This window comes from Oryctolagus cuniculus, chromosome 5 (assembly GCF_051225735.1).
Source record: "Oryctolagus cuniculus isolate XC-2025 breed Fujian yellow rabbit chromosome 5, ASM5122573v1, whole genome shotgun sequence".
Lineage (NCBI taxonomy): Eukaryota > Metazoa > Chordata > Mammalia > Lagomorpha > Leporidae > Oryctolagus > Oryctolagus cuniculus.
The window spans coordinates 89,070,365-89,094,844 of record NC_142871.1 but is presented as its reverse complement, the minus strand read 5'-3'; the positions used below and the strand labels follow the sequence as shown (position 1 = coordinate 89,094,844).

The window sequence follows — 24,480 nt, the reverse complement described above, 5'->3', positions numbered from 1 at the left end:
GTCAACTGTGGTCTGAAATATTAAATGGATAAACCCAGAATTAAAGAATTTGTAATATTCAATTGTGCCCCGTTCTGACTAGCAAAGAAATCCATCCTGCCTGGAATGTAAATCATCCCTTTGTCCAGTGTACCAATACTATTTTTGTTATCCACCAGTAGTCAGATACAGATGGACTGTATTGCAGTGCTTGTGTTCAGGTAACTCCTACATAGTATGCTAACAGTACATTACAGAGCCTGTGTTCATCTCACTTGATTTCATCATGCAGGCGTTGTATTACCTTATGTCATCACAAAATGAGTTAAGTACAATAAATTATTTTGAGAGAAAGGCCATATAATATAACTTTTATTACAATGTATCGTAGATATTGTTCTATAATTATTACTGCTAATCTATTGTGCCCAGTTTATAAATTAAACTTTGTCATTAGTATATTAAAAAAATACGTAGTATACATGGGTTTCAGTGATATCTGTAGTTTCAGACCTTTTCTGAGGGGTCTTGGGATATCCCCTGTGGATAAGGGATGAGAAGGAACTGCCAGATACAGGTGAGGAACATGAGATTTAAAGAGTTAAATAAATAGCATCACCTATTTAGTGAGTGGTAGAGACTTAGCTGACTAAGGGCCCACACCCTTAACTATTATACTGAATGTGGGGGAATTGGGGAAGGGAAGGAGAAGTGAAGGTACCAAGAATGACCCCTAAGCATCTGTCTTCCTGACTTTGATGAATTGTGGTGTTATGTACCAAAGCAAGGAATACTGGTTGAGGCCCAGCTTTGGGCAGCCAAGTATTTTGTTCATTTATTAATATGGTCACTTTTTATGATCTTACTAAAATTCAAATTATACCCTGGCACAATCACCCCCAGAAATTCATGATGTGTACAGCCTTGTTTATTTAAAGTAATCCAAGAAATGTTCTTGATGATTGTACTTTTCATGTCCTTATAGGAAGAGAAAGGTTAATACATTCCAGCTATACTATAGGAGTTTTTCTTTATATTATAATTAACTTTCTAGATTATAAACTACTTCTTTTATTCTTTCCATCTAATACAATGTCTGGCACATGAGTAGAATAACTATTCACTGAAAGAAAATAAAATTAATACCAAATATTCTTTACACATTTGAACAAAAATTTCAATTCATATGGTTTTGAACAGATTACCTATTAGATTTTATTTGCAGTTCTAAAAATTTTAATTTTACATATCTCAATCTTTGCAGTTGTAAAAGTGATTTCATGAAGTAGATTATTTTAAATAGTCACTTTCTTGAAAGCAAGAATCCTAAAAACTTGTACATGCATGTATTTTTCCCTCAAGTACCTAAGACTATGCATGCAATAAATAATAAATACTTGGTGAATGAATAGGTACTAATCTATTAGGATCATGTCAATATTTTTTGTTGATTATCATAAACATTTAAATCACTGTAAGAACTTTTTTGACTCAGTAGAATATATAGAATAAGTTGTGATCACTTCTCGACCATTTGGGTAAGATCAAGTATAGATTAAATTATGAATAATTTAAACTTATCTCAAAAGGTCACCATTTCTAATTCCTAAAATACACATTTCTCCACCCAAACTTTTTTTTTTAAATCTCTACCAGGTATCTTCAGTTTCTCTTGAAAATCCTACAGAAGTATTTGAAGATGGCGAAAATCCCCCAAGTAGTCGATCGTCAGAGAGTGGATTTACTGAGTTTATACAATATCAAGCAGACCGAACTGATGACATTGACAGAGAACTTAGTGACGGGCAAGGGGCAGCTCCCATCCCAATTTGTAGCACATCCTCCGAGACAGAAACAGCTTCCACTGTGGGATCTGAAGAAACCGTCATCCATCCCCGTTCCATAGTCACTCAGGGAACAGCAACACGAAGTGGGAAGACAGCCCAAAAGACTGCTATGCAGTGCTGTCTGGAGTATGTCCAACAGTTTTTAACCAGACTTATCAACCTCTACATCATTCAGAATAACTATTTTCCTCAGGCATTAGCTACCGAACGTCAAGGGGATCTCAGTAGAGAGCAGGAAGAGACTTCAAAATGGGACAGGGATTCACAAGGAGATGTAAAAGAGAGAAACATAAGTAAACAAAAAACTGCAAAAGAATACCTCTCCGCTTTCCTTGCTGCCTGTCAGCTCTTCCTAGAGTGCTCAAGTTTTCCAGTGTACATTGCTGAGGGGAACCATACATCAGAGCTGTGTTCTGAAAAGTTAGAGACCGGTAAGGTTATCTCTGCTTTATTTACATTTCAGTATTTTCTGGAGCATTCTGTTACTTATATTCAGCTCTTAAAACTGTGATTTTTTTTTTGGCTAGTTAATTATTGTTAATGTATCATTTTAACATTACTTTTTAAAAGTAAAATACTCTTATAGGCAAATTGGTATGTGGAAAGATTTTGTGATTTTTGTGTCATTCACTTGCAAGTGAGTAGAAGCAAAAAAGGAAATTTGTAGAGAAAACTATTTTAACAGATCCACAGGTCAAAGCCTAAAGGTATTAAATAGAGTTTTGTTTTTTGAAACTTAGAGTCTATGTAAAATGTTTAGTGTGCTGACCTCTGATTGCTGCTGTCTTTTGTTTCAGACTGTGAGCACGTGCAGCCTCCACAGTGGCTCCAGACTCTGATGAATGCTTGTAGCCAAGCAAGTGATTTCAGTGTGCAGAGTGTTGCTGTTTCACTAGTCATGGACCTAGTAGGACTGACTCAGTCTGTGGCCATGGTCACTGGGGAAAACATCAACAGTGTGGAGACTGCGCAACCCTTAAGTCCAAACCAGGGAAGAGTAGCTGTGGTTATTAGACCTCCCCTCACCCAGGGAAATTTGAGGTACATAGCTGAGAAGACTGGATTTTTCAAGGTAAATTCTAAGACATACATACATGACTAAGATCATCACTACATGTATGATATTTGACCTAGCTTACTGAAAAGTTGTTTTAAAGATGGTAACTGGGCTTAGTTAAACACTTCTAATATCATACCATATAAAAATGATGCCACATGTGGTATGTACTGTTTTCTCCATCTTGTCCCCAGATTTTGTGTGTTGCAGGGGGGAATGGAAGATAAGGATAAAGGAGAATATTAGGGTAAATGAAGACAAGTATTAGAGTACTGAAGCCATAGAAAATAATTTTAGATGCAAAAAAGGAATATGCATTTATGCAGCAGAACTTCTTTCCAGATTATAGTGGCACTTTTGCCTTACATAAAGTAAAACTTCAGCTCTTAAAACCCCCCATGAAAAGTTTTTCTGAGTCTCCATCTTATCTGATAGTCATCTGTAATATATCTTTCATCAAAAAAATAGTCTTTAATTTCTACCACAACAGTATAGATGTATAGATTTCTTCCTCAAAGAAAGAATGTCAGGTTTATTTGGATCATATTATAGCTTAAGCAGGTAAATTCTTTATATGTAAAAAAAAAATTTAATCTGATGTCAAGTCATTATGCCCACCCAAATATTTCCTTCTGGTCGATTAGAGTTGGGTTCTACAACATTGTGATGATGAATCCTGAAGATGCTTACATTTTAATTAAAGCTGCCATTGATCAAGTGCTATGTTAACACATGTAGCTCCAAAATGCATATGAAATAGTTGATGAAAGTCCTAAATAGTTTGTATATTTGGACTATAAATTGATTTCATTCTGTAACATACAACCATGAATATGATTTTCTGACAGAGACCAAATATTAGTGTGTAATCTAATAGATAATATTTGTTAAGTGTTTTTGTTTGTAAGTTTGTGACAATCACTTTTATATCTTTTTCTGTAGCATGTAGCTTTAATACTGTGGGACCAGCTGGGAGACGGGACACCTCAGCACCACCAGAAGAGTGTGGAACTATTTTATCAACTACATAACCTGGTCCCTTCTTCTAGCATCTGTGAGGATGTTATAAGTCAGCAGTTAACCCATAAAGATAAGGTAAATTCTTCTCCTCTTAAAATGTGCAACACATACACACACCCTTTAAGACAAAAGGTAATTAAAAGTAACTCTAGGAAAATTATTGTAGCTAGCATTTGAATAAGAGATAACAGAGCCTTGTTCAAAGTGATCTTAATATCTTTAAAATAGATGTTTTCTCCTTATAAAGCAAATTTCTTTCCAAAATTGTCAGTAATGTGAATAAATATATATTCAGTATCAAATGCCAGCTTTATTTCTTGGTTCAGATACCAGTATGGGTAATAGTGATTAAAGTTATCACTAGTCTAGGTTCTTGGGTCATTTAAAAAAGACTCAGTGGCCTCAGTTATAGAACTGATACATGTGAAATGGAATAATGTATAAATTAAATTTATAAGCTATAGGATGCAAAATTGTGAGATATTACATGCATTATGATAACTACTTAATTTTGTATCCTAATGTATTTGAAGTGATACATAAGTCATTTACAATAGATGAATTGAGTGGGCTTGAAAAGAAACTGAAACAATCATTTCAATTGACCTATAAATTTAATTTTATTAAAGCGCTTTTAGAAGTAGATTGCCCTGGTTTTTTATTTTTTATTATGAATTATGAAAATATTAAATTTTTTTATTTGGTTTCTTCCTTTAAGAGTTAAAATTTCAGTATAATTTTAGAGAGCAACCAAATTTTTACAAATACTAGTTAAATGTTTTGCTGAATTTGTTTTGTTTCCATATTGGATACAATTTTAGAAAGATTATTCTTTTTTTTTTTTTTTTGACAGGCAAAGTTAGACAGTGAGAGAGACAGAGAGAAAGGTCTTCCTTCCATTGGTTCACCCCCCAAATGGCCACTCCAGCTGGCGTGCTGCGCCAATCCGAAGCCAGGAGCCAGGTGCTTCCTCCTGGTCTCCCATGTGGGTGCAGGGCCCAAGCACTAGGCCATCCTCCACTGCCTTCCCAGGCCACAGCAGAGAGCTAGACTGGAAGAGGAACAACCGGGACAGAACCAGCGCCCCAACCGGGACTAAACCCAGAGTACCTGCGCTGCAGGCGGATTAGCCTAGTGAGCCGCAGCGCTGGCCAGAAAGATTATTCTTAACATTGTTTACAATTTATCTTTAAAATATGCCCAACCAGTTTGTGGGTAAAATTAGGCTGAGGTATTTTGTGGTATCCCATGTATCTTTGACAAGATGTTTAGATTTTTCTTTAAGAGAATTTTATATGACAGTACATCATACGTTTCTTGATATTAAATATTGCTTACATTTGTACCAAAGTTTACAGATCCTTTTTTTTTTCCCCAAAGAAACCTTTTATTTAAGGAGTACAAATTTCATAAGTACAACTTTAGGAATATAGTGATTCTTCCCACCATACCTGCCCTCCCACAGTCCCACCCTTCCTTCTCCTCCCCCATTCCCAGTCCCATTCTCCATTAAGATTCATTTTCAATTACCTTTATATACAGAAAACCAACTGTATACTAAGTAAAGACTTCAACAATTTACACACACACACCCCCCCACACACACAAACTTTGAGAACAAGTTTTAGTTAATTCTCATATTACAGCTCATTGAGGACAGAGGTCCTACTTGACAAGTAAGTACACAGTGACTCCTGTTGTTAATTTAACAATTAACACTCTCATGTATAGCATCAGTGACTTCCTGAGGCTCTTGACATGAACTGCCTAGGCTATGGAAGCCTTTTGAGTGCACAAACCCTGTCAGTATTTGGACAAAGCCATAAGCAAAGTAGTTCTCTCCTCCCTTCAGAGAAAAGTATATCCTTTTATGGCCATTTCTTTTCACTGAGGTCTCACTCATAAAGATCCTTCATGTAAGACATTTTTTTTTTTTTTTTTTTTTTTTTTTTTTTTTTGCCACAGTGGCTTAGCTTTCCATGCCTGAAATTCTCTCATGGGCTTCTCAGCCAGACCAGAAGGCCTTAACGGCTAACTCTGAGATCAGAGTGCTGTTTAAAGAGATTGTCATTCTATGAGTCAGCTGTGTGGACTGCTTCCCATGTTGGAACATTCTCTCCTTTTTAATTCTATTATTGCCAGATACTTGATCTCATTTATATGATCACTTTAGCATTTAATATGATCATTTTAACACTTAAGATGGCATTTTTACCACCCAGCTTAATGGATTTGGGGTACTATGACAAGTTTTTAAACTGTATCCTAGAAATGAGTCCATAGGAATGTATGTAGAACCATATAGCTTTACAGTTAAAAACTTCCTCTTCCCTTTCTTATTCACACTTTTTTTAATGAGATCAATTTTAATTGACTTTATTAAAATATGATTAACTCTGTTAAGTAACGAGTTCAAAAATTGTATGAATAAGAAAAAAATAAACTTTCTCTACAGTTGAGACAAGGGCTGTTCAAGTCTTAGCTTCTCAAAGTGTCAATTTCACTTCTACAGAATTTCTTTTAGGTACTCTATTAGTTATCACAGATCAGGGAGAACATATGGTATTTGTCCCTTTGAGACTGGCTTATTTCACTAAGTATGATGTTTTCCAGATGTATCCATTTTGTTGCAAATGACTGGATTTCATTTTTTTACCACTGTGTAGTATTCCATACTGTACATATCCATTGTATTTTAATCCAGTCTTCGGCTGATGGACATTTAGGTTGATTCCATATCCTAGATATTCTGAATTGAGCTGTGATAAACATGTGGGTGCAGATAACTCTTATTTGCTGATTTCATTTCCCTTGGGTAAATTCCCAGGAGTGGGATGGCTGAATAATATATTCAGATATATTCAGATTGCTGAAGTATCTCCATAATGTGTTCCATACTAGTTTTACCAGTTTACAGTCCCACCAACAGTGGATTAGGGTACATCCTCAGGAGCATTTGTTGTTTGTTGATTTCTATATAAAAGTCATTCTAACTGGGGTGAGGTGAAACCTCATTGTGTTTTGATTTGCATTTCCCTGATGGCTAGTGATCCTGAACATTTTTTTCATGTGTCTGTTGGCCATTTAGATTTCCTCTTTTGAAAAATGCCAATTTAAGTCCTTTGCTCATTTCTTAACTGCATTTTTGTTTTGTTGTTGTTGAGTTTTTGATCTCTTTGTCGATTCTGGTTATTAATCCTTTATCAGTTGCATAGTTTGCAAATAATTTCTCCCATTCTGTCAGTTGCCTCTTCACTTTCTTGAAAGTTTCTTTGCAGTATAGAAGCTTCTCAATTTGTACCCCACTTGTTAATTTTGGCATCTATTGACAGTGCCTCTGGTGTCTTTTCCAAGAACTCTTTCCCTGTGCCAATGTCTTGCAGGGTTTCCCCAATGTGCTGTAACAATTTGATAGTATCAGGTCATAGATTTAGGTCTTAAATCCATGTTGAATGGATTTTTGTGTAAGGTGTAAGGTAGGGGTCCAGCTTCATACTTATGCATGTGGAAATCCAGTTTTCCTAGCACCATTTGTTGAAGAGACTAACCTTGCTCCAGGGATTGGTTTTAGCTCCTTGGTCAAATGTAAGTTACTTATAGATGCTTTGATTGATTTCTGGCGTTTCCATTCTGTTCCATTGATCTAACCATCTGTTTTTGTACCAGTATTAGGCTGTTTTGATTGTAACTGCCTTGTAGTATGTCTTGAACTCTGGTATTGTGATGCCTAAGCTTTTTGTTGTATAAGATTGCTTTAGCTATTCAAGGTCTCCTATGTTTCCATACAAATTTCAGCATCATTATCTCATTTTTCATCTCTAATTTTATTGATTTGGGTTTTCGCTCTCCTTTTATTGGTTAGTTGGGCCAATGGTGTGTCAATTTTGTTTATTTTTTTTTTTTTAAACAGCTCTTCGTTTTGGTTATCATTTGCATTTTTGGTTTCGATTTTGTTAATTTCTTTAATTTTAATTATTTCTCCTATTTTTGGGTTTGGTTTGCTGTTACTTTTCTAGATCCTTGAGATTATAGCCCATTTATTTTTTGCCTTTCCAATCTCTTGATGTAAGCACCAATTGCTGTAAACTTTCCTCTTAACACTGCTTTTGCTGTATTTCATAAGTTTTTGTTTGTTTGTTTTTTAGATTTATTTATTTACTTGAAAGTCAGAGTTACACAGAGAGAGAAGGAGAAGCAGAGAGAGAGGTCTTCCATCCACTGGTTCACTCCCCAGTTGGCTGCAACGGCCAGAGCTGCACCATTCGAAAGCCAGGAGCCGGAAGCTTCTTCCAGGTCTCCCACGTGGGTGCAGGGGCCCAAGGACTTGGGCCATCTTCCACTACTTTCCCAGGCAACAGCAGAGAGCTGGATCTGAAGTGGAGCAGCTAGGCCTGGAACCAGCGCCCATTTGGGATGCTGACACTGCCGGCACTGGCTTTACCAACTATGCCACAGTGCTGGCCCCTCCCATAAGTTTTGATATGTTCTATTGTTGTCTTCATTTGTTTCCAAAATTTTTTGGTTTCTTTTTTGATTCTTCTATGATCCATTTTTCATTCAGGAGCATGTTGTTCAGTCTCCATGTGTTCGCATATGTTCTAAAAATTCCCGAGTTGGTGATTTCCAGCTTCATTGTATTGTGTTCCGAGAAGATGCATGGTATGATTTAGATTTTTTTTAATTTGCTGAGACTTGCTTTATGGCCTAGCATGTGATCAAACCTAGAGAAAGTTCCATGCACTGGTTGATTTGTCCATTGCTGAAAGTGGGGTGTTGAAATCCCCCATTACTATTGGATTGGAGTCTGTGTTTCCTTTTAGATCCCTTAACATTTCTTTTTAATAGCCAGGTGCCCTGTAATTGGGTGCATTTACATTTATAATAGTTAAATCTTCTTGTTGAATTGATCCCCTAATCATTACATAGTGCCCTTCTTTGCCTCTTTTAACAGTTTTTGTGGTAAAGTCTATTTTGTCTGATATTAGGATGGCTAAACCAGCTCTTTTTTTGGTTTCTATTAACCTGGAATATCTTTTTCCATCCTTTCACTTTCAGTCTCAGTGCATCTTTGTTGGTGAAATATGTTACTTGTTGGGAGCAAATAGATGGATTTTGTTTTTCAATCCATTCAGTCAGTCTGTTTCTTTTAACTGGAGATTTGAGGCCATTTACATTCAAGGTGACTGTTGATAAGTAACAACTTTGCCCTGCAGTTTTTGCATATGTATTTCTATTCGTTTACTTTAGATTTCCTTTGTAGTTTTTCTTAAAGATTTATTTATTTATTTGAAAGTCAGAGTTACACAGAGAGAGGAGAGGCTGAGAGAGAGTGATCTTGCATCTGATGGTTCACTCTCTAATTGGCCACAGTGGTCAGAGCTGTGCCGATCCTAAGCCAGGAGCTGCTTCCAGGTCTCCCTTGCGGGTGCAGGGGCTCAAGGACTTTGGCCATCTTCTTCTGCTTTCTCAGGCCATAGCAGCCAGGTCTCAAACCAGTGCCCATATGGGATGCTGGCACTTCAAGTCAGGGCATTAACCCACTGCGCCACAGTGCGAGCCCCTCCTTTGTACTTTTACTGGGAGATTTTCTTCCTTTACTTTTTTTTTGTAATTATGTATTCAATTTTAATTCGCCCATTTTTAATTAGCCCTTGGTAGAAAACCACCCACGTTCCCTATAACCAGCGGGCACTGCCTTAGCGTCTCGATTATAATTCTCTAAACATGAGCCTGACGTGTGGTGTCATTTCTTTTTTTTATTATTTTTTTATTTAATAAATGTAAATTTACAAGGTACAACTTTTGTATTGCTATGGCTTTTTCCCCTATAACCTCCCTTCCACCCACAGCCATCCCATTTCCCACTCCCTCTCCCATCCCACTCTTCATCAAGATTCATTTTCAACTATCTTTATATACAGAAGATCAACTTAGTATATACTAAGCAAAGATTTCAACAGACTGCACCCACACAACCGCAGAAGATATAGAGTACTGTTCGACTAGTAGTTTTACCGTTAATTCTCATAGTACAACACATTAAGGACAGAGATCCTATGTGGGGAGCAGGTGCACAGTGACTTCCGTTGTTGATTTAACAATTGACACTCTTATTGACGTCAGTAATCACCCAAGGCACTTGCCATGAGCTGTCAAGGCTATGGAAGCCTCTTGAGTTCACAAACCCGATCTTATTTAGACAAAGCCATATCACAGTGGTGGTTCCTTCTTCCCTTCAGAGAAAGGTGCCTCCCTCTTTGATGGCCTATTCTTTCTGCTGGGATCTCATTCACCAAGATCTTTCATTCAGGTCGCTTTTTGCCACAGTGTCTTGGCTTTCGATGCCTGCAAGACTCTCAAGGGCCTTTTAGCCAGATCCGAATGCCCCAAGGGTTGATTCTGAGGCCAGAGTGCTGTTTAGGGCATTTGCCATTGTATGAGTCTGCTGTGTATCCTGCTTCCCCCGCAGGATAATTCTCTCCCTTTTAATTCTATCCTTCATTATTTGCAGACACTGGTCTTATTTGTGAAATCTCTTCGACACTTAACCTATCTTTTTGATCAATTATTTACTTAAACTTATCACTTTAACAAGTGAGATGGCATTGGTACATGCCTCCTTGATGAGATTGAATTGGAATCCCCTGGCACATTTCTAGCTCTACCATTGGAGGTAAGTCCGAGTGAGCATGTGCCGACCTGTATAGCTCCTCCCTCTCTTATTCCCATTCTTATATTTAACAAAGATCACTTTTCCCTTAATTTTAAATGCCTAAGAATAACTGTGTATTAATTACAGAGTTCAACCAGTGGTATTAAGTAGAACAAACAACAAACAAAATACTAAAAGGAATAAAATAGTAAGTTGTTCCTAAATAGTCAAGACAAGGGCTGGTCTAATCATTGTTTCTCATAGTGTCCGTTTCACTTCAACAGGTTTCCTTTTAGGTGCTCGGTTAGTTGTCATTGATCAGGGAGAACATACGATATTTGTCCCTTTTGGACTGGCTTATTTCACTCAGCATGATATTTTCCAGATTTCTCCATTTTGTTGCAAAGGACCGGATTTCATTGTTTTTTACTACTGTATAGTATTCTCTAGAGTACATATCCCATAATTTCTTTATCCAGTCATCTGTTGATGGGCATTTAGGTTGATTCCATGTCTTAGCTGTTGTGAAATTAAGCTGCAGTAAACATTGAGGTGCAGACAGCTCTTTTTTTTTTTTTTTTTTTTTTTTCCAGTTCAATTCCCTTTGGGTAAATTCCAAGGAGTGGGATGGCTGGGTCATGTGGTAGGGCTATCTTCAGGTTTCTGAGGACTCTCCAAACTGTCTTCCATAGTGGTTTTACCAGTTTGCATTGCCACCAACAGTGGATTAGTGCCCTTTTTCCCCACATCCTCGCCAGCATCTGTTGTTGGTAGATTTCTGTATGTAAGCCATTCTAATTGCGGTGAGGTGAAACCTCATTGTGGTTTTGATTTGCATTTCCCTGATGGCTAGAGATCCTGAGCATTTTTTCATGTGTCTGTTGGCCATTTGGATTTCTTCTTTTGAAAAATGTCTCTTAAGGTCCTTGGCCCGTCTTTTTATTGGGTTCTTTGTTTTGTTGCTGTGGAGTTTCTTGATCTTACATAGTAATGACTATGTTTCTGTGTTTCTGTGTGCAGCACATGCTTAAGCATCTTTTTTGGGGCTGGATGAGTGGTGACAAATTCTTTCAATTTCTGTTTGTTATGAAAGGTGTTTATTTCACCTTCATTTATAAAAGAGAGCTTTGCAGGGTATAGTATTCTGGGTTGACAGTTCTTTTCTCTTAAGACTTGGAATATATCTCACAGTTCTCTCCTAGCCTGTAGGGTTTCTGATGAGAAGTTTGTTGTGAGTCTAATTGGAGATCCTCTGAAAGTAATCTGGCATTTATCTTGTGCACATTTTATAATCTTTTATTTATGTTTTAATATGGAGAGTTTGATTACAGTGTGTGTGGTGAAGTTGTTTTCTGGTCCTGTCTATTCAGAGTTCTATGTTCTTCCTGTACTCGGATGTCTCTTTCCTTCTCCAAATTGGAGAAATTTTCTGTTATTATTTCACTAAAAAGGCCTTCAAATCCTTTCTCTCTTTCTATGTCTTCCAGAATTCCCAGAACCCATATGTTGGGTTGTTTGATAGTATCCTGTTGACTACCAACAGTATTTTTTAATTTTCTAATTTCTTCTTATGTTTGGTCTGACTGTAATATTTCCTTTGCTTTGTCTTCTCAGTTGGATATTCTTTCTTCTGCTTTCCACTGCATTTTTTATTTGTTCTATTGAATTCTTCATTTCCAATATTTCCTTTTGATTTATCCTTAAGATCTCAATTTTTGGGGAGAAATTTTCTTTCATTTCCTGTATGGATTTCATTACTTCATGCATTTGCTTCTGATTACTTCTAAATAGTCCTATGATCAATTTTTTGATTTCCATTTCTGGCTTTTCTTCAATCTCATCATCTTCACAATCTATAGTATTGAACTTTCTGTTCTTTCGGGGCCGTCATTCTGTTTTCCTTTTTTTTTTTTCTTTTTTTTAATTGGTGCATTTGTTATTCAGCATTTGTGGAGATACTTGTTGGTTTCTTCCTTGTTTTTTCACTGTGGCAGCTTTTATCTTTTTACTATACCTCTGCAGATTAATGGAGTGTCTGCTTTCAGTGATAACTTAGGGGCATGTGATGGGTGTGGCCATGGAGCTCTGTTCAGTGCTTCTGCATGAAGGGTATATCTGAAATGACACACCCAGGTTTTTTGTGGTAAATCTTTTTTTTTAAACCAGAAGGGATGTTTGTTCTTGTCTGTTGGGGTAGACTCAGCTAGTTCCTCTCCTCAAAGGAGGCCAGTGGCTGGGCGCAAGCCCCAGTGGGTATATTATTCGTCTTCCCTGCCACAAGGACCACACAAAGGATCTGTGCAGTCTTCAGTGTAAGCTCAGATTCCCCAGCAGGTAACCAGGGAGCCCTGAGCACATGGAGCCTCTCACAGTGACTACCCAAAGTCCCAGCCACACCCTGAGTCCTCCCACACAGCCTCAGTGTTTTCACAGTCCTGGCACATAAACTTTGCATAATCACGAGCACCCAGCCCCATCTGTTCTCCCCAACAGACTGGGGAGTCTACACTAGGCTGGTTGCTAGGCAGAGACACAAGTTGGCGCAGCTGTTAAGTATGTCCAAAATGGCACCCGCTCTCATTGGCTAGTTACAGGACACCATTGCAGGGTGATCAGGGAGAGAGAAATGTGGCCCTCCTTTTTTTTTTCTCCTCTAGTTTGGCAGGTACACTATCCCCCACGTGGCTCCAAGTTGGATTCCCTCTAGGCTCTTCCTGCAGCTTTTTCACCAGTGGCTTGGGCTGCTGCAGCCTGATCTCACCTCAGTCTCCAACACTGGTACAGATGCTCTTGGATGCTGGGGTCCTGACTTGTGCGCGCCCACGCCCTCCGCAGACTTCCACTGTGTCCCTATAATTTGCATAGAGTTTCCTCTGCTCTTTTCTCCCTAACTCTTCCCTGAGACTGTACTCTTTCCACTTTTTTTAAACTATCGCCTGTTTTTTTTTGTTTTTGTTTTTGTTTTGTTTTGTTTTGTTTTTTTGTTTTTTTTTTACAGGCAGAGTGGACAGTGAGAGAGAGAGACAGAAAGGTCTTCCTTTGCCGTTGGTTCACCCTCCAATGGCCGCCGCGGCCGGCGCATTGCACTGATCCGAAGGCAGGAGCCAGGTGCTTCTCCTGGTCTCCATGCGGGTGCAGGGCCCAAGCACTTGGGCCATCCTCCACTGCACTCCCGGGCCATCCTCCACTGCACTCCCGGGCCATAGCAGGGAGCTGGCCTGGAAGAGGGGCAACCAGGACAGAATCCGGTTCCCCGACCGGGACTAGAACCTGTGTGCCGGCGCCGCCAGGCGGAGGATTAGCCTGTTGAGCCGTGGCGCCGGCCCTTATCACCTGTTTTTTAAAAATTGAAAATGCTAGTGAGTTTGAATAGGTCATATTCAGAAAGGTGTTGTGTTGAGTAACTGAAGAATTTAGCGGAGAGGGAAGGAGTACATGAGAGAAATGAGAAGTTTATTCCAAGAAAAATGTTAAATTAATACTTTTTTAGAAATTGATCAAATAAAATTTAAAGTCTTACATTTTAATAATTTGTTTTGCATGAGATATAAAAGGGCAAATTATATACATGTTTTTACTTGTAGAACTTTTGATTCAAAGAAATACTTCCATATGCTCAATAAAGATACATATCCATGAAAAAAATTCAGACATGTAGAACAATACTTGTTGATGTGCAAACACAGACTTCATAAGAAAAGCATGTGTATGCCCACAGAAAAATCAGACATAATTCTAGCCTGTGACAAGCAGTTTAGACAGTTGCAGTGTTGTTTCTAAGGGCTTTTTCTTGAAGGATTCCATAGTGTTAAAGGAAGACTATAACATTTTTCATAAGTCATAATATCTACTAAACTTATATATTAATGTTTATTGTATAATACCAAACATTTCTAAGTAACTTTTTTTTGCATTGTCATAGCCATTTTATTTTAATCTCAAAAGTAGTTTAATATTTTCTGTTAGAAATTTAAATGTTTAAATTTTGAGTCTAATAAACAAACTTTGAATGTGACGAAAAATTCATTTGAGATTAATGTATAACTTCTGGGGGAAAATAATTTTGAGACTAAATGTTTATATTAAAGTAGAAGTGGGGTTGGCATGGCAGACCTTGGGACATCTACTTCTCCTACTAGAGTACCTGGTTTCAAGCCCAAACCCACTTCTGATTCCAGCTTCAGTTAATGTGCACCCTGGACAGCAGCCAGTTATGGCTCAAGTAAGTGGGTCCTCCCCACTCAGATGGGAGATCTGGATTGAGTTCTGGGACCTCTGGCTTCAGCCTGGCCCAGCCCTTCCTATTAAAGGCATTTTGGGAGTGAGCCAGCAGATGAAAGATTCTGCTAAGTCTCTTTCTGTGTTGCTGTGACCTTCAAATAAAATGAGATGGGAAAATACTTCCTCGATTCAAGGTATCACAACATATCCATTATTTTATTAGCTTTTCCTTCCACTTTTATACAGTAATCTATGAACCTAATTATCTAAAGTCTAAGTAATAATTATGAGGCAGAGTGAGATGACCCTTTAAGGTTTTTTTTTTAATATTTATTTATTTGAAAGAATTAAACAGAGAGAAGGAGAGGCAGAGAGAAAGAGAGAGAAATAGAGAAAGGAGAAATGTCTATCTATTGGTTCATTCCCCAGTTGGCTGCAACAGCTAGAGCTGTGCGAATCTGAAGCCAGGAGCCAGGAGCTTCTTCCGGGTCTCCCACATGGGTGCAGGGGCCCAAGGACTTGGGCCATCCTCCACTGCTTTCCCAGGCCATACCAGAGAGCTGGATTGGAAGTGGAGCAGCCAGGTCTTGAACCAGTGCTCATATGGATGCCAGGCACTGCAGGCAGGCCCTTTACCCGCTATGCCACAGTGCCAACCCTGACCCATTAGGTTTAATAATTATGTATATATTTAAGTATTTTCTGTTTCTGTTTCCATTAAAAATGTAAAAAACATTTAGTGCAGTGTGTTTTTAATATTGTGGACATTGAATATAATACTCATCTAAGTTATTTTGATTTTACTAAAACCACTTAGTATCTTCAAGAGAGAATAATAACTTATCCTCCCATATTTTCCTCAGAAAATAAGGATGGAAGCACATGCAAAGTTTGCTGTTCTTTGGCATCTAACAAGAGATCTCCATATAAATAAATCTTCATCTTTTGCACGTTCATTTGACAGGTTGGTTACATTTTATGTTCAGATTTTATAGTCAGGTATATTAATCTTAACTCTTTTAATGATCTGTTTAGCTTGTCAAGAATCAGAGATAGCAATTTACAAATATTATGAAGAGAAATTATTTTGAAAAATATGTAAGCGATATTAAAATGTGTGACATTCTCACTTATTACCAGACTTTCCCTTTCTGGTTATGGAGTATCCACCTGGTGCTCCTTTCTTTCATTGGATGACTATTCATCAAGTCCCTACTATGCCAGGCACCATTCTTGCTACCAGAGATACAGCAGTGGCTACAACCTTTATAATTCTGTATTCACATTTGATGAAACAGCATTTAAATAGTAGATTATAAAAGTGTTTCTTGATTAATTTTCAGTCTTCTGTCTGAAATGAATTTATTAAAGTCCATAATTGAAAATACTGACAAAGTCCTTCCTTATAGTCAAAGAACCTGTATCTTTCTAAGAGAGGTTTTGCTTTTTGTTTAGAGTATTTAAGTGGCTCATACCTCACTTATCAGATTTTTAACTGCCAAGGAAATCTATCTATCTAGATTCATATACTGCCATAAGATAGCAGTTTCCCAGTAGATCTTACAGAGGTAGCCATATAGTCTAACTGTTCTTAAAGTTCAACTTTAGATTATATATGTGCTCCATTGTCCATTATTTCAGCTGGTGCTTTTTCAAAAAGCATCACCATTTTTAAGTCATCTGCTGTTGAACCCTGACAGTAAATAAGGTCCTGGACAGGGCATTTCCCAAATAGTTATCTTTAACTTGACAACCACCTTTGTCTGTCCTTCATGCGAGGCAGCAGAGTCTCAAAGAGTTAAGATACTTGGCTTAGGATCAGGCAAGATTGAATCTTGGAGTTTTTTTCATTCCAAAGCATTCCTCCATACCTTTAATAGCCAATGTTTCCATGAATTAAGCACTTAACTTTGACTCATGAAGAGAATGGGAAAAAAGGAGCATGGACCAGCATGGAAGCATAGAAGTGGCATTCACATGTAAAAAGTTGATGATGGTGAATATGTTGTTGAAACAAGACTAATTAAATAAATTTCTTTCTATTCTTTAATATTTATCTTATAAAATTAATATTTGAACTTTCAGAAACACAAGTATGTATTTTTTAAAAGGACAAAAAAATTTATTCCTTTTCTTTTATCTCCTAAGACTAATTGTAACAATGCTGTGATCAAAATTTATCCAAAAATGTTAACTACTTAAAATCATTCAAAATAAGAAACAAAACTTAACATAATGTTAGTTGTGGGAAAAATAGTGATAGTTAAAGTAGGTGTTCTTTATTTAATTATTGATATTTATTTTAGGTCACTGTTCATCATGTTAGATAGCCTTACCAGCCTCGATGGTTCTACTAGCTCTGTGGGACAAGCCTGGTTAAACCAAGTCCTGCAAAGACACGATATTGCCAGAGTTTTGGAACCATTGCTCTTGCTCCTGCTTCATCCAAAAACCCAGAGGGTTTCAGTCCAACGTGTACAAGCAGAACGTTACTGGAATAAGACTCCCTGTTATCCAGGAGAGGAGAATGACAAGCATTTCATGCAAAAATTTGCCTGCAATAATGGTGAATATCATATGAAAATAGAATACCTTTATTTAGAACTAAAATGAGAAGTGAACACAGCAGAGATTGGTGAGAGAATTGCATGAGAGATTTTTTCCATTGACTTATTTCCTCCCCATATCATGCCTTAGCAGTGCCACACAGCTATATCAGTATGTACTTGATCAATGACAGTCTTGGAGCACTTGGATCTCTTTTATCAGTCGACCACAGGTCTGGTAGATAGACATTCTTCAATTGTGATGGAAATATGTTTAGAGCTTATTTTGTAATCCTGGTCCTGCCAAGGCTCTGTAGATAATTGACTATGAATGTATAGTAAGCCTGTAAGCTACATTTTACATTTCATGAGTCATTTTCTTCATCTATAAGGGGATAATATATATCTCTCAGTCTTTGTTATAAATATCAGATGTAGTCATATTTTATGACATGCTTAGTACACAGACTTGTATGTTATAAGTGTTTGATTAATATTCACCGTTCTTACCACAAAGTCCACATTTCACAAACTGTCATGTAATGCTCTTTATACAGTTATAATGGTCACTTAGATTAATTGATGTTACTTTAGGGACAGAGAGTCTCACATTCCTCATTTATAACTCTTGACAAGTAACCCTGTGAGATCAGTGATAAGTAAGGAGCAGGCTGGTGATGCTTGGAAGACTGGCTTTCTCCAAGTTCTATGATAAATGATGAAGCTTCAACTACACTGCTATCCTCCTAGTCCATTCTAGAGAACCTTAGTTTATCTTTTAGGCTTCCTATACACTGCTTACTTTGAATTTTCTGAGAACTTCCTCTACTCTGCTTCTTGCCAGAACATCTTTGTGGTAGTGCTTTACCTGTCGCAGTCTCTTCCTGCCTACTGAATTCTTACCTCCCTTCTTAGATAGTCCTGAGACCTTACCTGGGGTATCATGATGTTTTCCTAGACTTTGAGAACATTTGGTTAATACTGCTTCTATGGTACTAAGCTTTCTAACTTTTTTGTTAACACTTATTTATTTAAAAGGCAGAGTTACAGAGAGGCAGAATCAGAGAGATCGTTCATCTGCTGGTTCACTCTCCAAATGGCTGCAGTGGCTTCCATGTGGATGCAGGCTCTCCCATGCGAGTTCAGGGGCCCAAGGACTTGGGACATCTTCTTCTGCTTTCCCAGGCCATGGCAAAGAGCTGGATCGGAGGGAAAACAGCCAGGACTCAATCTGGTGCCCATATGGGATGCTAGCACTGCAGGCGGTGGCTTTAACATTATGCCACAGCACTGGCCCCCTCAACCTTTTCTAAAAAAAAGCTTTGTCAACATGGTATGTCTCTAAAAAAAGGACAGAGTTGTAGCACTTATACCTATTTTAAACTACTAATAGAGGAGCAATGATGGCTGTTCCTTCTCCCTCTTGTCTCCATGTTGAGGGCCATACATATATTAGATAATTCAAAGCATTTATTGAGTGTTACTAAAATCAAAGACATTATGTATTTGTGCATTTGAATCCATGCAACAGTTCTTCAAGGGGCTGGCATTGTGCTATAACAAGTTAAGCTGCCACCTGTGATGCCAGTATCCCAGATGGATGCCTGTTTGAGTCTCAGCTGCTCCAGTGTTAGTCCAGCTCTCTGCTAACGTGCCTGGGAAAGCAGTAGAAGATGACCCAAGTCCTTGGGCCCCTGCAGCCATATGGGAGACATGGGTGAAACTCCTGGGTTCAGCCTGTTCCAGCCTTAGTCATTGTGGCTATTTGGGGAATAAATCAGTGGATGGATCTCTCTCTCTCCCCCTCTCCCCCCTCCCTCCCTTCTCTCTCTCTCTCTCTGCCTCTCCCTCTCCCTCCCCCTCCCTCCCTCCCTTCTGCCCCCTCCCTATAACTATGCCTGTCAAATATGTAAATAAATAAATCTTTCTAAAAAGAGTACTTCCAAAAGTTTATGGAAAATGAAATCAAAAGACAAGTTTATCTTGGTCAAGAATGTATTGAAAGTCCATGCATATTTTTTGTATAATATGCCCTTCCATATCCTGTATGTATTCCATAATTTTATACCAAAGCACTATCTTTTAATTCCATTTCTTTAAACACGTTGAAGTTCCCTTGTACTAAACTATTTGAAATCTTGAAATTAGCATAACCAAAAGAAAGTATCACACAGGGAGGAAAAATATAATTTTAACTTGAAGTAAAAAGGATGTATATTTTGAGAAAAGAAAGCAAAGTTTCATATTTAATTTATGTTACATGTTGTTTTGTTTAATTAAGTCATAAAGCCTCCTATTGAATTATTAAACTACTAAATTCTGATTTTTAGTCATCATTATTTTCTGACTTAAGAGATCTAAAATAGTGATAAATTATCAGGTACTTTTAATAGGAAAAATATAAATAGAGGTTAATCATTAAAAGTCTTAAATTTAGTCTGTGTTGCTGAATTTCAATTATTTTAATACATTTTGTATTTTTCCTCTTTTACTGTTTTTCTCATGTGCCAGTAAGTCAAGTACAACTCATGACATCAAGGGGAAATGGTGAAAAGCCACTTACCATGGACGAAATAGAGAATTTCAGTCTTACTGTTAATCCATTGAGTGACCGACTTTCCCTCCTAAGTACTAGCAGTGAGACAATTCCAATGGTTGTGTCTGATTTTGATCTTCCTGACCAACAGATAGAAATACTTCAGAGTTCTGACTCTGGATGTTCACAGTCCTCTGCTGGGGACAACTTGAGTTATGAAGCTGATCCTGAAAATGTGAATGCCCAAGAGGATTCTCAGATGCCAAAGGCTGGCTCGCCTGATGATGATGTTCAGCAGGTAGTGTTTGACTTGATATGTAAAGTTGTAAGTGGCCTTGAAGCAGAATCTGCATCAGTTACACCTGAGTTAGAAAGTGAAGCTCTGCCCTCAAAGGACAGTGATGTAGAGCCGGAAGAGGAGGCTATTAAAAATGAAGATCAGTCCACTCAGCAGAGTGAGAGTGCCTTGCTGAGTAATGGAAGTCCTCAGTTTCTGTCCATCTCTGTAGAGGGAGGCCGTGAGTGTGTGGCAAATGGAATCTCCAGGAATAGCTCCTCACCTTGTATATCAGGAAGCACACAGACTCTCCAAGATGCTGCTTTTGCTTCCACAGAGACCAAATCTAGACAGAGGAGTCACAGCAGTATTCAATTCAGCTTCAAAGAAAAAGTGTCAGAAAAAGTCTCAGAGAAAGAAACGATTGTTAAGGAGTCAGGTAAACAACCAGGAGCAAAACCCAAAGTAAAACTTGCCAGAAAGAAAGAAGATGATAAGAAAAAAACTTCAAATGAAAAACTCAAACAAACCAGTATATTCTTTAGTGATGGTCTGGATTTAGAGAACTGGTATAGCTGTGGAGAGGGAGAAATTTCTGAAATTGAAAGTGATATGGGTTCTCCAGGGTCTCGGAAGTCTCCCAATTTCAACATCCATCCTCTCTATCAACATGTGCTCCTATATCTCCAATTGTATGATTCATCCAGAACTCTATATGCTTTATCTGCCATCAAAGCCATCTTGAAAACCAACCCGATTGCTTTTGTAAATGCCATTTCAACCACTAGTGTAAATAACGCATATACTCCTCAGTTGTCACTGCTTCAGAATCTATTGGCCAGACACCGGATTTCTGTTATGGGCAAAGATTTTTATAGTCACATTCCAGTGGACTCAAATCACAGCTTCCGGAGTTCAATGTATATAGAAATTCTTATTTCCCTCTGTTTATATTACATGCGTAGCCATTACCCAACTCATGTGAAGGTTACTGCACAAGATTTAATAGGCAATCGAAACATGCAGATGATGAGCATAGAAATTTTGACTCTTCTCTTTACTGAGCTGGCAAAAGTAATAGAAAGTTCAGCAAAAGGTTTCCCTAGTTTTATCTCTGATATGTTATCAAAGTGCAAAGTTCAAAAAGTGATTCTTCATTGTTTGCTGTCATCTATCTTTAGTGCACAAAAATGGCATAGTGAAAAAATGGCAGGTAAGAATATAGTTGCTGTAGAAGAAGGTTTCTCAGAGGATAGCCTTATCAATTTCTCAGAGGATGAATTTGACAATGGCAGCACACTCCAGTCACAACTTCTTAGAGTGCTTCAGAAGTTGATTGTTCTGGAACACCGGGTAATGACTATTCCTGAAGAAAATGAAACAGGTTTTGATTTTGTGGTATCTGACCTGGAACACATCAATCCCCATCAGCCCATGACTTCTCTTCAGTATTTGCATGCTCAACCCATCACATGTCAAGGAATGTTCCTTTGTGCAGTAATACGAGCTTTGCATCAACACTGTGCATGTAAGATGCACCCACAGTGGATTGGTTTAATCACATCTACTCTGCCTTACATGGGAAAAGTTCTACAGAGAGTGGTTGTTTCTGTAACACTTCAGCTGTGCAGAAATTTGGATAATCTAATTCAGCAGTACAAATATGAAACAGGATTATCTGATAGTAGGTAAGAGTTAACTTTACTTTTGTTATTTTTTCACACCTGACATGTCCAGAAAGTCACAGTTTGAATAAATCAGCAGTTTTCAGTAGATGACAAATATACTAGTTATTTTCACAAAGAAGAAAATTCAGCATGAGGTAAAATATTAAAGGAATCTAGAAAAGAAAAGGGGAGGGCTGCTTAAACAGGTCTTTTTTTTCTCTCAAGGGCTGAAATTAATTTTGATGGTTACCTTGACTGGTCTGGCAAAAGTAATAGAACAGTCAGCAAAGGGTTTTATCTGATAGTTTATCTCAGTGCAAATTAATTTCAGACAAATTTATGATTCTTTCCCATGTAGTTTTATTTTATGTCGTGGTGTTCCATGGTTTGGTGGCAAGTTTTATGTCTCCAGGCCATGTTCAAAATTAGTCTGTGGAAAAATCAGCCAAATGTTTAGTAGACTAGTGTCCTTTTTTGCTTGTATAATCTCAGCTACTACATGTAAAATAATAAGAAAACCTCCTGTATCACTTAATATTGATAAGCCTACCATTCTCCATAAGCTAGGGATTGATTGACTATATCTGCCCATTTTGTATAGAAATCTTTAGCCAAAAAGAGCTCTAGCATATTTAGAATAACTCCCTTATTTTGTGTATTAGAAAAAATAAAAGCCCTTGATATATTTTTTTAAAGATTTATTTTATTTATTTGAAAGAGAGTTAGAGAGAGATGTAGAGACAGAGAGTGGTCTTCCATCCGCTGGTTCACTCTCCAGATGGCCGCAATGACCAGAGCTGCGCTGATCTGAAGCCAGGAGCTTTTTCTGGGTCTCCCATATGGGTGCAGGGGCCCAAGGACTTGGGCCACCTTCTACTGCTTTCCCAGGCCATAGCAGAGAACTGGGTCAGAAGGAGAAGCCAGGACTAGAACCAATGCCCAAATGGGATGCCGATGCTTCAGGCTTTAACCTGCTGCACCACAGCACCTGCCCCAATCTATTCTTTTAGTCATTTTATTAATATTTACTGAGTATACTCCTATGTACATACTGGATGTGTACCATTGATAAAATATGAACCTTGCTTTTACAGAATTTCTATTCAAGTGAGTGCATTTTATTTCAGGCCCCTGTGGATGGCATCAATTATCCCACCAGATTTGATTCTTACTCTTTTGGAAGGGATCACAGCCATTATCCATTACTGTTTGTTGGATCCAACTACCCAGTATCACCAGGTAAGAATGTACAGGTACTTGACTCCTTTATAGAGACTATTATATCTAATAAGTCTCCATTTGTAAGCCTCAGAAAGTAACATTGTGTTTTTCCCTCTATTTCAATAGCTTTTGGTCAGTGTAGATCAAAAACACTTGTTTGAAGCACGCAGTGGAATCCTCTCCATCCTTCACATGATCATGTCCTCTGTGACATTGCTATGGAGCATACTGCATCAGGCTGATGCTTCAGAAAAGATGACTGTTGCTGCATCTGCATCTGTTACCACTATTAATCTTGGAGCCACAAAGGTTGGACAATTCATACTTAATCCGTAGAGTTCAAGAGTCTGTTTGAGGATTTTGCCAAAGATTATTTTCAGAGTATGTGAATACCTCGAGTAGTCTTTTTGGCATTCTACATAGATTGACTTGTTATCAAATGATTTAAATAGTTTTTTTGAGATACAATCATCATTATAAAAGTTGCTCATTTTTAAATATACAGTCCAGGTTTATTTTTAGTAAATTAATAGAGTTATGAACTGTCACAATAGTCCCATTTTCAAACATGTCCCTCATCTCAAAAAGATTTTTCAGGCCGGCGCCGTGGCTCACTTGGTTAATCCTCCGCCTGCGGCACTGGCATCCCATATGGGCGCTGGGTTCTAGTCCTGGATGCTCCTCTTCCAATGCAGCTCTCTGCTGTGGCCCGGGAGGGCAGTGGAGGATGGCCCAAGTGCTTGGGCCCTGCACCCCATTGGAGACCAGGAGAAGCACCTGGCTCCTGGCTTCGGATCGGCGCAGCGTTGGCCGTAGCAGCCATTTGGGGGGTGAACCAACGGAAGGAAGACCTTTCTGTCTGTCTCTCTCTCTCTCACTGTCTAAAACTCTACCTTTCAAATAGAAGAAAAAAAAAAGATTCTTCATGCCTATTTGCCCTCAATCCCTGTTCCTTTCCCTAACCCAAGTCAATTGCTAATCTATTTTCTCTATAAATTTGTTGTTTCTGTATGTCACATAAATGGAATAAAACCATTTTCATTTTTGTGTCTACCTTTATGAGATTTATTCATGGATACTTCAATTTTGTTTTCTTCAGAGGATTTTAATTTGCTATTTTAACATGCAGAGTCCTACTGGAAAAATTTATATTTAATAATTATTAAATTATTAATAATAGATTTTAAAGTTTCACAGTTTTTGAGCTAGTAAACTCTAAGGTAATCAAAGTTACGTAAAGATGTATATACAAAGTGTTCATTACAGCAAAAAGGAGATAACCTAAACAATAAATAAGGGGGCCGGCACTATGGGGTAAAGCCGCCGCTTGCAGTGCCTGCATCCCATTTGGGTGCCAGTTTGCATCCCGGCTGCTCCACTTTTTATCCAGCTCGCTGCTATGGCCTGAGAAATCAGTGGAAGATGGCCCAAATCCTTGGGCCCCTGAACCCACATTG

The 24,480-nt window shown here is 38.0% G+C and overlaps 1 protein-coding gene across 13 annotated transcripts in view; it reads left to right on the top strand.

Moving 5' to 3' along the window:
• The window catches only part of DOP1A (DOP1 leucine zipper like protein A), a 110,613-nt gene that overhangs the window by 57,482 nt on the left and 28,651 nt on the right, over window positions 1-24,480 (top strand). For 11 of the 13 annotated variants that reach the window (XR_016233898.1, XR_016233899.1, XM_070073831.2 and 8 more), the window contains 8 exons: window positions 1,636-2,257; window positions 2,624-2,898; window positions 3,826-3,978; window positions 15,640-15,740; window positions 17,083-17,342; window positions 19,834-21,823; window positions 22,930-23,041; window positions 23,150-23,332. Coding sequence is in view for 11 of the 13 variants with exons in the window: in XM_070073831.2 (XP_069929932.2) it covers window positions 1,636-2,257; window positions 2,624-2,898; window positions 3,826-3,978; window positions 15,640-15,740; window positions 17,083-17,342; window positions 19,834-21,823; window positions 22,930-23,041; window positions 23,150-23,332 (3,696 nt within the window). In the remaining 2 variants the exon portion in view is untranslated. The remainder of the gene's footprint in view (window positions 1-1,635; window positions 2,258-2,623; window positions 2,899-3,825; window positions 3,979-15,639; window positions 15,741-17,082; window positions 17,343-19,833; window positions 21,824-22,929; window positions 23,042-23,149; window positions 23,333-24,480) is intronic. The other 2 variants (XM_089332969.1, XM_089332968.1) reach the window with 2 other exon arrangements.